This window comes from Acartia tonsa, chromosome 8, assembly GCF_053477335.1.
Source record: "Acartia tonsa isolate MP-2025a chromosome 8, ASM5347733v1, whole genome shotgun sequence".
Lineage (NCBI taxonomy): Eukaryota > Metazoa > Arthropoda > Copepoda > Calanoida > Acartiidae > Acartia > Acartia tonsa.
In genome coordinates, this window is record NC_137267.1 from 35753598 (window position 1) to 35771532 (window position 17935).

General features: G+C 32.3%; 1 protein-coding gene across 1 annotated transcript in view; it reads left to right on the forward strand.

Moving 5' to 3' along the window:
- Nucleotides 1-609: 609 nt before the first annotated feature.
- Nucleotides 610-17935, forward strand: part of LOC145326589 (sodium/glucose cotransporter 4-like) — a 45000-nt gene continuing 27674 nt past the window's right edge. Inside the window, exons 1-17 of the mRNA XM_080169960.1 lie at nucleotides 610-650; nucleotides 1190-1251; nucleotides 1713-1788; nucleotides 2039-2106; nucleotides 2379-2402; nucleotides 3149-3238; nucleotides 4280-4313; nucleotides 4678-4750; nucleotides 10205-10253; nucleotides 10507-10572; nucleotides 10922-11045; nucleotides 11303-11384; nucleotides 12428-12512; nucleotides 12705-12781; nucleotides 15046-15131; nucleotides 16286-16395; nucleotides 17705-17810. Of these exons, the coding sequence (XP_080026086.1) occupies nucleotides 613-650; nucleotides 1190-1251; nucleotides 1713-1788; nucleotides 2039-2106; nucleotides 2379-2402; nucleotides 3149-3238; nucleotides 4280-4313; nucleotides 4678-4750; nucleotides 10205-10253; nucleotides 10507-10572; nucleotides 10922-11045; nucleotides 11303-11384; nucleotides 12428-12512; nucleotides 12705-12781; nucleotides 15046-15131; nucleotides 16286-16395; nucleotides 17705-17810 (1250 nt within the window). The 5' untranslated portion in view covers nucleotides 610-612. The remainder of the gene's footprint in view (nucleotides 651-1189; nucleotides 1252-1712; nucleotides 1789-2038; nucleotides 2107-2378; nucleotides 2403-3148; nucleotides 3239-4279; nucleotides 4314-4677; nucleotides 4751-10204; nucleotides 10254-10506; nucleotides 10573-10921; nucleotides 11046-11302; nucleotides 11385-12427; nucleotides 12513-12704; nucleotides 12782-15045; nucleotides 15132-16285; nucleotides 16396-17704; nucleotides 17811-17935) is intronic.

A 17935-nucleotide genomic window follows, 5' to 3' on the forward strand; every position in this document is an offset into this window, starting at 1 on the left:
CTTTGCTCTTAATAACACTGAAAGGTTTAAGATTTTATACAATTAGAAAATTAAGAATAATGAACAATATTCCATTATTTTCTACTAGCTGCTACGCCCCTACACAAAACCGATTGAGTTCTCTATTTTAGGTAAGCTCACATAGTTCCCAGGGAGGTTTTAAGCTATTTCATTTTTTTATTTAACTCTCGGAAGGGATGTTCTTTCTTTCCCTTCAAATATATGGTCCCTAGATGCTAGAGGCGCAGCCACTAGTGACGGATAAACAAAGAAGTTAAAGTAAATAGTACATGAAGAGTATGTACAAATTTTAAAACAATGGAAGTTTATAAATATGTTTTAACTTTGACAGACTTGAAAATTTATTTTTTATAAAGCTATTCATGTTTTTTAAATTGATAAACTGCAAAACGTTTGGCCAAACACTAAACTTAATGAAGCAACCAATCAAAATTCAATAAAAGCCCACAGTTGTTATAGCAACGAATAAAAAACGTTAATATAAAACGATTGGGACTAGTGTAATTAACAACCCAATGTCCCCTCCATCCCTGGCATATATTCCACAGCTTTGTCAGTAGAATAAAAGTGAATTTTGCTTTCAGAGATAAAATGGAGGAATCAGTGAGATCTGAAAGAGATGTTACAAGGTAATTTTTTGGGTGCTTTCACACAAAGTGCCGGTTGTGCACTATTAATCCCTTCCCTATTATTTTGGAAATGAATTAGAAATAGGTGAGGTATTGTGCAGGGTTTATACCTTCGGTGCCCTAACCTTGCGGGGCTATCCAGTACCTAATATTACCTAACCAAACCTGACCTAAAGTAATAAACAAACAAACTATCCTTAGATTATTTTCAATATATCTCAAAATGAGATTTGAGGCGGGGGGTTTATAAGTGTTCAACGGAATACTTTGTTTGAAAGCGCCAAACTTTCGCTCATGTAAAATCTTTTATGGAATATTTTCTTTAATAGAATACTCAAAATAATTAAATTTAAACACAAAATAAAAATTCCAAGATTTCAAGATGTTTAAGATATTAATCCTTTTCAGTTACACAATTTACTTTAAAGGTTAAATATAATTTAAATTATAATTTTAAAAAAATACGTGATAAGACCTAGGTTCAATGTTATTTCTTGATATTGCTATAATAATTTTACTTAATTTTGACTTTTTTTTAGGATTTTAGAAGAAGGAGCTTTGACAACACCTGACATAGTAGTTATTGTAGTTTATTTTATAAGTAAGTTTGTCACCTTCACTATAGAGTTGATTAGTCTCAAATATTATGGCGAATAGAAGGCGCATTCCTTCAAAAATAAAAATAAGAGTGACATTTTCTTTTGTATGCCTAACTCCCTGGGCAGTGCTAAACATTTCGGGGTCTCTCCTAAAACCTAACCTAAGCTCCTGCTTCCTTATCATTTAATTTTTTGTGATAAAAATGACCATACATACTATTATTCTTCCATCAGGTTAGATTATAATAAGTCAAGTAATGCTCAGGATAGCCCCTTACAATAACTAAAAACAAAATAAAAGATTTGACTCTGACAATCAAGGTTTAATAAAAGTACACAAAGTTTTAAAGCCAACTTGAATGAGAGAACATGTTTTTTTAAAACTTTGGGTACCAGTATAATTAATACACCAATTTCCCCTCCCTCCTCCAAAAAAATAAGTTAAAACCACAAATAATTTAAGTTGTGTTGACGGTTGGATTTTTGGCCTCCAAGTTCAGCAAAAGAGGATCCGTTTCTGGATTTTTTCTAGCTTCCAGGTATTATCATTTGATAACCAACGGTATTTTTGAGATGCTTACCTACTGCTCTATCTATCTATCAATCTATCTATCTATCTATCTATCTATCTATCTATCTATCTATCTATCTATCTATCTATCTATCTATCTATCTATCTATCTATCTATCTATCTATCTATCTATCTATCTATCTATCTATCTATCTATCTATCTATCTATCTATCTATCTATCTATCTATCTATCTATCTATCTATCTATCTATATAGAAACATGCACTGGCTACCAGTTGGAGCCTCACTGTTTTCAAGTAACATTGGTTCTGAACATTTAATAGGTAATTTTTGTTGACACCGCGGTGCTCTAGTTCAAAGTGCCTAGAGAGCCAAAAAAAAAACTCAATGCCATATGCTTTAGATAAATTGATATTTCTTTGCTGAACCCCTGCAAATGGCTCCGTGTAATCAATAATCTAACCTAAAATGATCTAAAATAAAAAAAAACTATTATTTTCAATTTTTTAAAAAAATGTAATATAGTATAATAATATTCTTCTTATTAAAGGCTGACACATTGAAGGATGTCATCCTTTTATTTTGTTTATTTTAGGTTTGGCTGGATCCGGCGCTGCTTCAGGAAAATAAAACAAACATTTTTACATGTTACAACATTTTTTTTTTGGGGGGGGGGGGGGAGGGAGGGCAAGTATACCAAAGATTTTTCTATTGGAAGAGAAAAAAAAGTTTTTTTTTCAAGAGGTTGTTGAAATTTATAAGTTAAACTGAAAAATCATTTATCTTGAACAGAAAAATCAAATTAGAAATCATAATATTTAATAAATCTTTATTTTATTGGCTCGGTCCTTTGGCCCCTCAAAGACAACAAAGCATAAATTAATAACATAATTTTTATTTTAATATCCGTGAAAAAAAACTATTTTAGAGGCTATAGGGGGAGTCACTGGTGTACTTTAATGTTTAAACAAGGATAAAATAAGTTAAATATTAACTGCAATTTATTGCAGTAATAAATTTGTAACTTTGAAGCCTAATATACTTATAGAAAATTTATTTCTTGTAAAAAGCTAATTTTAAGATATTGTGATGTGGAAACAATAGTTTGAGGTATTTTACTTTAATGTTCAATTCTTACACCTTTTATAAATCTTTTAATAACGTTTTTGTATTCGTTGGTTTAACAACCTTGGGGATTTTTATTAAATTTTGATTGGTTGGTTCCTTTAGTTGAGTGTCCATATGTTTCAACGACTAAGGGGTAATTTTGTGCATCATCATTGGGGATGTACATCAATTAATCGGCCATTCTCTTATCCCTTTTTAGAAACTTTTTTTGTGAATATTTGTTTTATTTAAAAAAAACAGGAATCGCCATAGCCTCGTACGAAATGAATGCTATTTTTATTCTGATGCTACTGGGATGGATTTTTGTACCAGTCTATCTTTCTTCAGGTGAATTTTTTTTCTTTAGATTTTAGATGAGTATTTTTACCCAGGGAGTAAGGGAGGGGACAATGGATCGAGTCTCAGACTTTGGGTACTGGCTTAAAGGGAATGGGCAAGAATTCAGCAGGTTCTGGCTAACTTTGGGTACTAGCGCATCAATGCCCCGTTAACTAGCTGCATTAGTTTTGAATTTAGCAGACGGATAGATGACGGGTTTTAACAAATATTTTTCCCAGGAAAATGTCATTTCATATAGAAACTCTACTGTGATATTTATGTATTAAACGATCTGAAAACCCCTTGAATTTAGGTAGCAGTTAAAAATATATGAGAAGGGTTGACGAAGTTTTAAGGGTGATTTTTCTAGTGATTAATTACAAAATGTTTACTACATTGTGATGTACTGGTAGTTTAATTTTCAAGTAAATGATTTTTTTCTTGGAATTAATTTGGTTCTAAATTATATTACCATGACCCCCCTCATATTTGGTCAAGTTTTCTGGATAAATCTGGTTTTCATTGCATTTCAGCGAAAACTCTTAATTTGAATTAATTGCCCATTGTCCCCTCCCTTACTCCCTGATTTTTACCACGTTTACTCTGCCAAACTGGTAGCTTTATGTCAATTCAATATGCATATAATACATATATACTAGGGCGTATGTCGAATCAATACTATTTAATAAAAGTAAAAGAATAGAGGGGAAATGAGCTGTATTTTACTCTATATTTTTTATTTTAATATCCTCGGGAAGCTGTTTGTATTAGGATGAGATAATAGTTATTTCTCGCATTGTATTATAAACAGCTTTCCGCGGATATAGAATGTAAAATTATAAGATTAAAACTAGTTTTTTTAGCCCCGAGGTGCCGAAGGCTCCGGCTAAAAAAAACTGGTTTTAATGTTATGATTGTAAATTTTTATATTCGTAGAAAGCTGGATATAATACGATGCTAGACAAAGTTTTTTCGTATGGATGAGAACCGGTTCCTATCCACCGGATTCGAATGAATACGAGAAATAACTATTAATGTCTTTTCTTTTAGGAATTTACACCATGCCTGAGTATCTAAAAATGAGGTAAAACACATTTAACTATTCCGTACTTTTATTTTTATTTTAACAGACTAAAGATAAAAAGATATAAAAAAGATAGATGGATTGAACAAAAAAGAATCTTAAAAATGGCTGTCATAAATTAACACTTCTATCTATTTATGGGAAGGGAGTAATTTTTTTTTCTAGATCGAGTTCTCTTGGGAATGTTATGATACTATTCACAAACGAAGTGACCCTGAACTTTAACTATGATAAGCTTCACTGAAAAGGAGAAACATATCGTTCCAGTGGTTAGCGAGATCCTTAGCTACCCACAGGCAGACAGACAAACACAAAGACATCATGCCACTTTTCTATAAGGATAACATATTTATTATCTGTTAAGATTTGGAGGAACGAGAATACAATTGCTGTTGTCCATATTTTCATTGTTACTCTACATTTTTACCAAAATATCGGTAAGTTTATTTTATTTAAACAATAAGTGGTTCAATCGGTTCAGTGGTTACCGAGATCTTAATGGACGAACAAAAACATAATACTTTTGTTAGTAAAATGATGCAACATCCATAATAGCAAAGATTAACAAATCAGACAAGCCTGCAAACTAACATGCTTTTGCAGGATGATTCCAGTAGGAATTTGGTACAATTTTGAAAGCGTAGCGACCTTTTTATATTTACCTGAAAGTCTGTATACCAGTTTGAACATGTAGAAGCTTATCTATTAATAATTATTTTTCTATGTAATTCTATCCCTTCCAGAAGAATGGCGAATTTTCCATTTATTAGGTTTTAATGAACTTATAAGGATTATCATATTACATTAATTTTGGATATATAGTTACCATACACATAAACAAGGATAACAACATACATAAAGGATCAGATCAACAAATCAGAATTTCTCTTCGGTCCAGGAAATGTTTTAGGTTATTCGGAGAGGGGGGATGGGAGTGGTGGAAGTTTTGAAAAATATTAAATAAAACCTTATTTAGCTAAACCCCTAGAGGCTAGGGGCGAAGCAGTTTGTTTGTCATATAGAGAGGCTTCGCATTTAATTATATGTCGTCTTATATTATATTACTTTTCATAAAACTAATAATTGGAAATATTGATATCTTTTACTCTTTTTTTGACTTCAGAAATGTGTTGAATCTCTTAAAATTTGACACACAGAAAACTGTCCCGAATTTGTATTAATTTTGAGGAACAAGACTCCAGTTACGTCATATTTTTCTTTCCCGAAAAAGGGAAGGGGGAAAGAAAAAAAAGGGAAGGGGGGAAGAAAAAAGAGATGGGAGAAAAGGGGGTTTTCCCCATCTCTTTTGAAGAGATTTTCTTTCCCCCTTCCCTTTTTCGGGAAAGAAAAATATGACGTCACTGGAGTCTTGTTCCTCAAAATTAATACAAATTCGGGACAGTTTTCTGTGTGTCTTAAAATTTCTCCATTATTCCATATTTTTAACTCTTTCTCTTTCTTATCAATCTATTTATTGTTTCATTTATCATCTCTTTCATCTCGTCTTTTTCTCTTTATCTACTTTTTAAAATCCTGTTTTCTCTCTCCCTTTAGTAGCGAAGCTACTGTATAATGAACTGTATCTGTCCGTCCGTCCGTCTGTCAGTCAGTCAGTCCGTAACGCTATGGGAGAAATGTAATTTTCTTAGCTGCTTTTTAAGATAGACAGCTGAAATCTGAAAAAATATTCCTTTTATATATGCGAATCTACTCTAAATGTTGTTTTGTCTGTCTGTCTGTCGGTCATTTAATACCTATATTTGCAACAACTTTTACTACACAGAAACTCCCAATTTTTAACAACAACAAAATCCCTGCCCCTCTCGGAGAGCCTCGAACCCACAACATACGGATAAGGAAACCAACATTGTATAAATGAGCTATATTGGAGACCAATTATCAGTTGTGAAAATAGACAATGTATACAAAAACTTATTTCTTATAGTATACTTTAAAATTTCACATTCTTCCATGTCTGTCATCATAGCTCAGGGGTAGAGATGAGGTTCCATTCAGAAGGTTTTCAGTTCAAAACTACCCAAACACCAAATTTAATTTTCACTGTCTGAGATAATAAGTAATACAAAATTTTAAAATATTTTTAATCATTTACATTATACAATATACAGTCACTTAAAATATTAAAATATTTTTTTAATTTGTTTTTGGTGAGACTCAATCTCGCATCCATTAAACCAAATATCAGTGGTAAAACAAATTATTTTCTCACCAAACCTCCAAATCTCTACAGGGGTATGCATGTTTTGTAGATTTATTGTTTTAGTCTTAATGTAAATGCCAAAATATATAAGATTGAAAAAAATATTTTTTCAGTGGTGTGTCTTGAACCACCATCCTTGACATCTGAAATCTGATGCCTTAACCAAAAGAGCTAATTTAGCATGAGACATATGTGAGTTTTCAACAGTCTTATTTTAAATGCCAAAGTATATGATATTGAAAAAATTATATTTTTTCAGTGGTGTGTCTTGAACCACCATCCTTGACATCTGAAACCTGTTGTCTTAATTAAAGGAGCTAATTTAACATGAGACATATGTAAGTGATCAACAGTCGTATTTCAAATGCCAAAGTATATAATATTGAAAATAATATTGTTTCAGTGGTGTGTCTTGAACCACCATCCTTGACATCTGAAACCTGTTGCCTTAACCAAAAGAGCTAATTTAGCATGATAAATATTTTTGTGTTCAACAGTCTTATTTCAAATGCCAAAGTATATAATATTGAAAATTATATTGTTTCAGTGGTGTGTCTTGAACCACCATCCTTGACATCTGAAACCTGTTGTCTTAACCAAAAGAGCAAATTTAGCATGAGACATATGTGTGTGTTTAACAGTCTTATTTTAAATGCCAAAGTATATAATATTGAAAATATATTGTTTCAGTGGTGTGTCTTGAACCACCATCCTTGACATCTGAAACCTGTTGTCTTAACTAAAGTAGCTAATTTAGCATGAGACATATGTGAGTTTTCAACAATCTTATTTTAAATGTCAAAGTATATAATATTGAAAAAATTATATTTTTTCAGTGGTGTGTCTTGAACCACCATCCTTGACATCTGAAACCTGTTGCCTTAACCAAAAGAGCTAATTTAGCATGAGACATATTTGAGTGTTCAACAGTCTTATTTTAAATGCCAAAGTATATAATATTGAAAATAATATTGTTTCAGTGGTGTGTCTTGAACCACCATCCTTGACATCTGAAACCTGTTGCCTTAACCAAAAGAGCTAATTTAGCATGAGACATATTTGAGTGTTCAACAGTCTTATTTCAAATGCCAAAGTATATAATATTGAAAATGATATTGTTTCTGTGGTGTGTCTTGAACCACCATCCTTGACATCTGAAACCTGTTGCCTTAACCAAAAGAGTTAATTTAGCATAACACATATTTTTGTGTTCAACAGTCTTATTTTAAATGCTAAAGTATATAATATTGAAAATAATATTGTTTCAGTGGTGTGTCTTGAACCACCATCCTTGACATCTGAAACCTGTTGTCTTAACCAAAAGAGCTAATTTAGCATGAGACATATGTGAGTTTTCAACAGTCTTATTATTAAAATTATCTTATCTTAAAATTTTTTTCTATATTTTCTATATATAGGGTGACAACAAAATTGTTCTATAAGATCATAATAGGTAACTAGCCAATAGCGAGATAGTTATATCGAGCCAACTCTAGTGCTTCAAAAGACATAAACTTTACTTTTAAAAGGTTTCGTGATTTCTTTAAATTTTTGCATATTATCTATCTTTCTATCCTTTGTTATGTTAGTTCAAATCAATTAGATTCAATGGTTTTAAGCTTTGCTACGTATGGATGTTGTCATTCTTGTTTTCATACTTTTTGATGACATCTAGGATAGATTAATAATTCTATGCACATAACTTTTACTTTCAAATCTAGTATCCTTGGAATCTTACTTTGGAACTCCCTTTTCTCAGTGAAGCCACATTATTACAGGGTATTTTTTTAATGGGAGTTAGAGTACATTAGCCTTTTAAATTACACTGGTTTTATAATCAGCTCTCATTCGTTGGCTTAAAAAACGTTGGTTAAACTTTGTTTGGTTTCGCCTCCAATATTTTAAAGATTTAGTCCTCCAAGAAATTATCCAAAAATGAAAATTTAAATTATTAAGATTGGGAATTTACCTTTTAAGAAGAATATGATACTGTTATTTACATTCATAAAAGGTTTTAATTTATTGCTTAGGATTTCAATTTGATAATTTTATCAATGTTGAATTTCTAATGCAATATTTAAAGTAATTTAAAAAAAATCAATTAAACCACTAATTGCTTAATATCTAGGTTAACCCCCCCCCCCCCCAAAAAAAAAAACTATTTAATTTGGAGCAAACTTTTATGTTAGGAAACTACAGGCAGAAAAAAATCCACCAAAGACATGATGAAAATATTTTTACTCAGAGTATTATTCAACAGAGTTATTAGAATAAGTAAAAATAATAGGAATGAAAATAAATGATTTTTCTGGGAGGGGGGGCATTATTTTTATCTAAGCAGCAAAGTTACCCTCCTCTAAAATAGTTCTAAACCTTCCCCGGACCTATGAGAAGCTTTATTGTAAAGGAATACCGTATCAGATCAGCATACCAGAACACACAAACAGATAGACAGACACACTGACACATAGACAATGACATCCTGTTACTTTTGTATAATAACCACCATATGTTCTTTACTTCCATTTAAATAAGGATAGTTCCCAGGAAGAGAAGAAAACATGATAATTATAATAATTGTTTATGTGTTTAAATCCTTTTAATCACGCGAAGAATGTCCAACTATTGTTTAAATAATTATTTATCTATCCCTAAATCTAAAGAAATATTTTATATTTTTCTACTTTTTACTGATTTTATGCAGAGAAAATCTTACATTCTGAAATCTAAATATCTATCTATTTATTTTATATTTACTAGCAGCTGCGCTCATAGCATCTAGAAGCTCTATATTCGAAGGAGTAATAAAAGTAGGAAAATAGCCTAAAACCAAAGTTAGATATGAAAGTCAGATAGCCTAAATCCACCTAAGGACCTCTAAGAAGCTTCCACTAAATGAAGAACTCAATCGGTTCAGTAGTTATCGAAATCTTAGCTACAGACAAAAAACCTTACTACTTTTTAAAATCCTTATAATAAAGTAAAAGTATGTTTGTCTGTCTGTGTCTGTTTGTACCGATCGCTAACCGCTGAACCGATCGGGTTCTCTTTAACAGGGTAGCTTCTCATAGGTCCCGGGAAGGTTTATAATTATTTTGGGGGAGGGTACCACCACCCTCCCAAGAGAAATAGCCTCTAGAAAAAAAATTCACCCTCCCCCCAAAAAAAATTTCTCCTCACAGTATTTTTTTTTATGTTTTCTTGTAAAATCTAAAATAAGAAATTGGAATATTAAATTCGACTATCCCCTCCTCAATTGTCCCTAGAGGCCTCTAGGGGCGTAGCCGCTAGTAGGATAATAAAGTAACAGGATATCTGTTTGTCTGTACTGAAGGATCTCACTAACCACTAACCGACATGGTTCTTTTTTACAGTAAAGCTTCTTATAGGTCCTGGTAAGGTTTAAAGCTATTTTGGGAGAAGGTACCACCACTCACCCAAAAGAAATCACAAGAAAACATAACTAACGCCATCTAAAAATATTTTTGGTAAACATCTATTCTTAACTTAGATTGAAAATAAAACATTTTACCTGCCTCAAGAGACCTCTAGCGGGCATAGCCGGTACTATTCTTATATATTTCAATTTTTCAAATCTTTGCTTTGAAACTACAAATTCATTTATGAATCTATCTACTTATCTATCCACCTATTAATGTATCTATTTTAGATTGATCTGTACTCTGGAGCTCTCTACATCAAATATGCTCTAGGACTTAAGGAATTAAAAAATAAATTTCATATAATAATTACAATAACTTGTCATAATATTTTGTTTTGTAGGCCTCGAAACATAATATTATCTGCTAGATTAGAACCGCTTCTTTGAAATACTGAAAAATCATACATAGCATTTTTTGCCCCTTGGGACTAAAAAACTGGTTTAAACCTAATAATTTTTCATTTTCATATCCGCGGCAGGCTGTCTTTAATACGATGCGATAAATAACTATTAATCCCTTGATTTTGATTAGGGCGAAGAAGGACTGTACATATCAATAATTATCCTACTAATTATAGCTACAATATTTACTATTGGTAAGAAGGACTGTACATATCAATAATTATTCTACTAATTATAGCTACAATATTTACTATTGGTAAGAAGGACTGTACATCTCAATAATTATTCTACGAGTTATAGCTACAATATTTACTATTGGTAAGAAGGACTGTACATATCAATAATTATTCTACTAATTATAGCTACAATATTTACTATTGGTAAGAAGGACTGTACATATCAATAATTATTCTACTAATTATAGCTACAATATTTACTATTGGTAAGAAGGACTGTACATCTTAATAATTATTCTACTAATTATAGCTACAATATTTACTATTGGTAAGAAGGACTGTACATATCAATAATTATTTTTTTTAGGAGGTGGGTTGTCTGCTGTAATTTGGACTGATTTCGTGCAGACAATCCTTATGGTCATTGGAGCTTTTATTGTCATGGGCTATGCCTTGACAGAAGTTGGGGGCTATGAGATGTTGATGAATAGGTATTGGAACTTTAAATTTTGAAGTTTTAAAACGAGTTCAGTCGAAAATTTTATTAATAGATGATAACAGTTTATTAAAATTTTTAACTTTAATTTGATTTGTGCAAAATACCTTTAGTGAAAGAAACACATAATAATTTAAAGTTATTAAAAAAGGGAAAGGGAAGTTTTATAAACTACCCTTTACACTTCGAAAAACTGAATTCTTGATGTAGCTGATTTTTTTAATTATTAAATTTTAAGTCTTTTCTTTTTAGATATGCAGTTTCGGAGGCAGACGCAAACTATTCAGCTTTTCATTTAGTAGATGGTCAAAATATTTCTTGTAAACCCATCCAAGTAAGTCTACCCACTTATTTTCACATCTATTAATGAATATGTCAAAAGTTTATGAAGCAGCTTAAAATATCTAATAAAACATTACGTCATACCATACAAATGACCAATGATAGGCAGTATACATTTCACCATTGGTTAATTACAACGTATTCTGGCCTATCATTGATCACGTACAGTGTATAACGTCATTTTTTATTTGGCACTATAAGATGCTTCAACATTTATCGATCTTTCTATTTTATTTCTTTACTTCATAAAGGCATACATTGTATTGTTTTTCCACCAGTGCAGTGCTTTCTTATTATTTGTTTGGTCCTAGTGACCTCAAAAACGATGAGTTCGTGTGTATCTCATGCCACTCCCCTCTCCCCCCTCCCACAAGTTAAAAACGTGATGCCCTATCATATATTAGGATATATAAGTTGGAAAGAATTTTAATGTTAGGGGGAGATTTGAAATCTGCATCAAATTTTGAGGATTTTTTTTTTATAAAATTCGTTTTTTGTATAATTCTTTATCTAAAAGCGGAAATACAATTTAAGGTTATTAATTTTGACATCTGTGATTGGTGGATGAAAACTATCTGTCTCTGATTGGAGAAGCTTAAGTGTCGTACATCATTCAACCAATTAGAGCGCATGTAGCTTTCAATCCACCTATCCTATTGGTCAAAATTAATTAACTTAAATTGTATTTCCGCTTTTAGATAAAGAATTATATAAAAAACTAATTTTATAAAAAATCCTTAAAATTTGATGCAGATTTCAAATCTCCCTCTAACATTAAAATTCTTACCAACTTATATATCTTATTATATATCTATCTGGATATCCTACAACCTACCTTCCTATAGGATATTTTATAGTCCACACAGCATGAATAAGAAAAGATTATTTTTAAAACATCATGTTTCATGCATTAAAGCAATCTTCAGTTACAATTATCTTCTAATACTGACAGTAACGATAGCATTTATAGATTTTTAAAATAAAATATAGTGAATTTTAAAAACTTACTTTAATATTATCTATCTACCTAACCAGGAAAATTTCTTGCACATGCTACGTCCTGCCGACGCTCCGAATGATGACTTACCATGGACTGGACTTTTTACTGGCATGTTAATAGGTAAATAATTATTACATATTTTCATAAAAATTTCAAAACATGCAAAAATTGTTTATAGGTATTTTAGACTCAAAATGCAATTAAACATCTTTTTTTTGCATCCCAGGATAAGACTTTTTGAACTGTCCTTCTGTCCGACTATCCAACTATTTGTCTTTGTCAAGGTTAAGTAACTGTATCCTGATTATTAAGGTTCTATCTGGTATTGGTGTGCTGATCAAGTAATTGTTCAAAGAACTCTGTCAGCCAAGAATTTATCCCACGCTAAGGTATGCTCAGCCTCTAAAAAAACCACGAAACCTACACGTTATTATCATCTGTCGTTTGGGGGGGGGGGGGAGGGGCAGGCAACACTTAGAATTGAAAGGACCTTAAACCTGATGACCACTTTCACGAACTGCAGGAAGGAAGGGACAATGGGCTGTTTATTACACTAGTCCTAAAGTTTTCAATAACGTTTTCTTGTGCGTTGGATTAATAACTTTGGGGACTTTTAATGAATTTTGATTAGTTGATTTATTAAGATGTGTGTCCAGACTAATAATTGTAATCTAGAGAAGAGGGAATTTTGTGTATAATCATTGGGGATGTATAAAATTTATCGGCCATTGTCTTAACCCTTAAGATCCCTAGTATAACTGTCCTTCCCTACGTACTTGGTAATTCTATGCAATTATGAAAACTAATATATTTGTTAAGTTTTAATAAGAATCATATTTCTAATCTTTAAGATAGTAATAATATAGATCATTTTACCCATTATTAATCAAATTAATGCCTTGTGGTATAAAGTGTTTATAGTAGCGAAGCTACTCAATTGTTTACTTTATCTGTCCGTCAGTCCCTCCGTAACGCTATAAGAGAAATGCAATTTTCTCGTCTGCTATTGAAAATAGACGCCTGAATTTTTTTTGTAAAGATTGCCTGTATCAATGCGCATCAAGTGTATTACTTACTTTCTCCGTCAGTCTGTCGGTCATGGATAAAAGACATTGAAAACGGTTTGTATTAATATCTCGGTAAGGTTTCGTGATTTCTACACTATAACTAATTTTAATCATAATAAGTATCGCTGCAACTAACTAAGTTCGTCGGTCTTTCTGTTATGTTTTTGTGGTCACAAAATTTCTTTGGGGGAAATGTTTTTTTCTTCAGCTAAAATTCTTAATCTTACTTGGTTCGTTGGTTTATATATAATGTTCTGATGGATCAATTTATGGGAAATTTAATTTGTTGTTCAAGACAACTTTGCCCGTTTGTCTGTCAATCAAATTTTTATTTTAATAAGATGTTATATTTATGAGCTTCGTTACTTGTGGAATATTGTTATCCTTGCTACTTATGAAAGAAGGAGGAGTACTTTATATGCTTACTTTCCAGAAAAGCAATAATTAAGCCCCAGCTGTTTAAGAAGTCTTAATCAATTAACTAGCCAAATAAGCAAACAAAGTTAATACTACATCTTTTCTTTTCTTTGTAACTTTATTTGTATCTTATAAACTAAAATTTTTTTTATTGCTTTTGTCCTTTCAATAATCGTGAAATAATAAACGAAGTTTTTTTGCATAGTATAATAGTAACGGTAGAAAAGAAAGAATTTTTTAAATGTTGGGAATAGTTTGTATATTTTAATTTTGCCCCATATTAATATAAGTATAAACATATATAATTTATCACTAATGAACTTACTTCTTTACTGGATGTTGATATCCTTGTTCAATATCAATTAAACAGGGTTTCTTTTAGGAAATTAAACATACAGGCCTAAACAAGAAAGTTCTTGATAAACAAATGATTTTTTAAGCATAGACAAATATTTTAAAAACATTTTGATAGATTTCAATCTATAATATTGGTGTGATGTATCACCTAAAGGCCAGAGTGAAGCTCTTTATAGTGCCTATAAAATATGACACAATAAAAAAACTAACCAATCATAGGCCAATAAAACCACAAAATAAACAATGGCAGGCTAGTATAATTTTAATTGGCCAATGGTAGGCCAGTATTATGTCTTTTTTATGGGCACTATTAAAAAGCTTCGGATAAAGTAAAAAAAATAAAAGAGATAAAAAAGATAAAAAAGAAAACGACTAAAAGCCTGAACACAGTAATATTGTCTGACTGATTATGACGTAACAAAAAAAATTAGCCAATGAGAGGCCGTTATTGACCAATGGTAAAATTTATAGTGGCCTCTCATTGGCTAATTTTTTTTGTTACGTCATAATCAGTCAGACACTATTACTGTGTTCCTAAAAGCCTTTATTTATGGAAAAAAAACTTAAAACTGCTTAATTTGTTGAATACCTGTCAATGTCTCTGTTCACTTTTTTACACCCATTGTTCTTCATTGTACAACGATGTCCTTACGTCATAATTTTTTTTACGTATAATTGTTAGTAAAGCAGCCTATGCAGTGGACCTGTATTCTGAAAAATACATAATATCTTTTTTAAATCTTTCCAAATATCTAGCATTTTTTTTCTTGTTATTATTAATACTATGTCCTATAGCCTTATTTTTCTTGCAGGGTGGAGTTTTATTTGCTGGTCTGTTGAAGTTTTTACCCCTGTTCCTTTTGGTCCTACCTGGCATGGCCGCCAGGGTTCTATACAGGTATAGATAGATAGATACTTTTTTGGTTCTACCTGGTATGGCCACCAGGGTTCTATACAGGTATAGATAGATAGATACACCTCTGGTCCTACCTGGTATGGCCACCAGGGATCTATACAGGTATAAATAGATAGATACAATTCTAGTCCTTCCTGGTATGGCCGCCAGGGTTCTATACAGTTATAGATAGATAGATACATTTTTGGTTCTACCTGGTATGGCCACCAGGGTTCTATACAGGTATAGATAGATAGATACACCTCTGGTCCTACCTGGTATGGCCACCAGGGTTCTATACAGGTATAGATAGATAGATACATTTTTGGTTCTACCTGGTATGGCCACCAGGGTTCTATACAGGTATAGATAGATAGATACATTTTTGGTTCTACCTGGTATGGCCACCAGGGTTCTATACAGGTATAGATAGATAGATACATTTTTGGTTCTACCTGGTATGGCCACCAGGGTTCTATACAGGTATAGATAGATAGATACACTTCTAGTCCTACCTGGTATGGCCACCAGGGTTCTATACAGGTATAGATAGATAGATACACCTCTGGTCCTACCTGGTATGGCCACCAGGGTTCTATACAGGTATAGATAGATAGATACATTTTTGGTTCTACCTGGTATGGCCACCAGGGTTCTATACAGGTATAGATAGATAGATACATTTTTGGTTCTACCTGGTATGGCCACCAGGGTTCTATACAGGTATAGATAGATAGATACATTTTTGGTTCTACCTGGTATGGCCACCAGGGTTCTATACAGGTATAGATAGATAGATACACTTCTAGTCCTACCTGGTATGGCCACCAGGGTTCTATACAGGTATAGATAGATAGATACATTTTTGGTTCTACCTGGTATGGCCACCAGGGTTCTATACAGGTATAGATAGATAGATACACTTCTGTTCCTACCTGGTATGGCCGCCAGGGTTTTGTACAGGTATAGATAGATAGATACATTTTTGGTTCTACCTGGTATGGCCACCAGGGTTCTATACAGGTATAGATAGATAGATACACTTCTGTTCCTACCTGGTATGGCCGCCAGGGTTTTGTACAGGTAAAGATACATAAATAAACATTGCATACTTTATCAGAGGCTACACTACTAAAAAATTTAATATTTTGTTGTAGAAACGAAGTTGGATGTTCAGACCCCGAGGTTTGTGAGTCCATCTGTCAATCCAAGAGTGGATGTACAGACATAGCCTTTGTCCTTCTGGTACTAGATCTTATTCCTGTAGGTAGGTATCTATCTGTCCATCTGTCAATACAATAGTGAATGTACAGACATAGCCTTTTTCCTTCTGGTACTAGATCTTATTCGTGTAGGTAGGTATCAATCTGTCAATCTGTCAATACAATAGTGAATGTTCAGACATAGCCTTTTTCCTTCTGGTACTAGATCTTATTCCTGTAGGTAGGTATCTATCTATTCATCTGTCAATACAATAGTAGATGTTCAGACATAGCCTTTTCCTTCTGGTACTAGATCTTATTCTTGTAGGTAGGTATCTATCTATCCATCTGTCTTTACAAGAGTGGATGTACAGACATAGCCTTTGTCCTTCTGGTACTAGATCTTATTCCTGTAGGTAGGTATCTATCTGTCCATCTGTAAATCCAAGAGTGGATGTACAGACATAGCCTTTGTCCTTCTAGTACTAGATCTTATTCCTGTAGGTAGGTATCTATCTACCTATCTGTCTATACAAGAGTGGATGTACAGACATTGCCTTTTTCCTTATGGTACTAGATCTTATTTCTGTAGGTAGGTATCTATCTATTCATCTGTCTATACAAGAGCAGATGTTCAGACATAGCCTTTTCCTTCTGGTACTAGATCTTATTCCTGTAGGTAGGTATCTATCTACCTATCTGTCTATACAAGAGTGGATGTACAGACATAGCCTTTGTCCTTCTGGTACTAGATCTTATTCCTGTAGGTAGGTATCTATCTATTCATCTGTCAATCCAAGAGTGAATGTACAGACATAGCCTTTGTCCTTCTGGTACTAGATCTTATTCCTGTAGGTAGGTATCTATCTATTCATCTGTCAATCTATGAGTGAATGTACTGACATAGCATTTATACTTCTGGTATTAGATCTTATTCCTGTAGGTAGGTATCTATCTATCCATCTGTCTTTACAAGAGTGGATGTACACTGGTACAGACATTGCCTTTTCCTTAGGGTACTAGATCTTATTCCTGTAGGTAGGTATCTATCTATCCATCTGTCTATACAAGAGTGGATGTACAGACATAGCCTTTTTCCTTATGGTACTAGATCTTATTCCTGTAGGTAGGTATCTATCTATCTATCTATCATTCAATCCACCTATCCATGTTTCAACTAATTTATAAATTCTTTGAACTATCTATCAATCCTTATATCTATCAGTATCAACCATTCCAATTTAAAATCCATTTGTCAATCTATCTATCTATTGAACAATCTATCCAATATATCTGCCAACCAATTTGGCAATAAATCAATCAATCTATCTATCCAATCTATCAATAAACCTATTAATGAATTTTTCTGTGCAGGATTGCGAGGAATGATAATGGCAGTGATGATGGCAGCTATAATGTCATCCTTGACCTCTGTCTTTAATTCAGCATCAACTATATTCACTATTGATGTTTGGGCAAGGTACTTTTTCTTGGATTTGCAGTGAAAAATCAATAATTTATGGATGCTTTCTACCGAAGCACCAGAAAATTGTGGGAATTCCTATAAAGATTAGGTTTTTAATGTTTTTTTCAATGTTTTGAGAT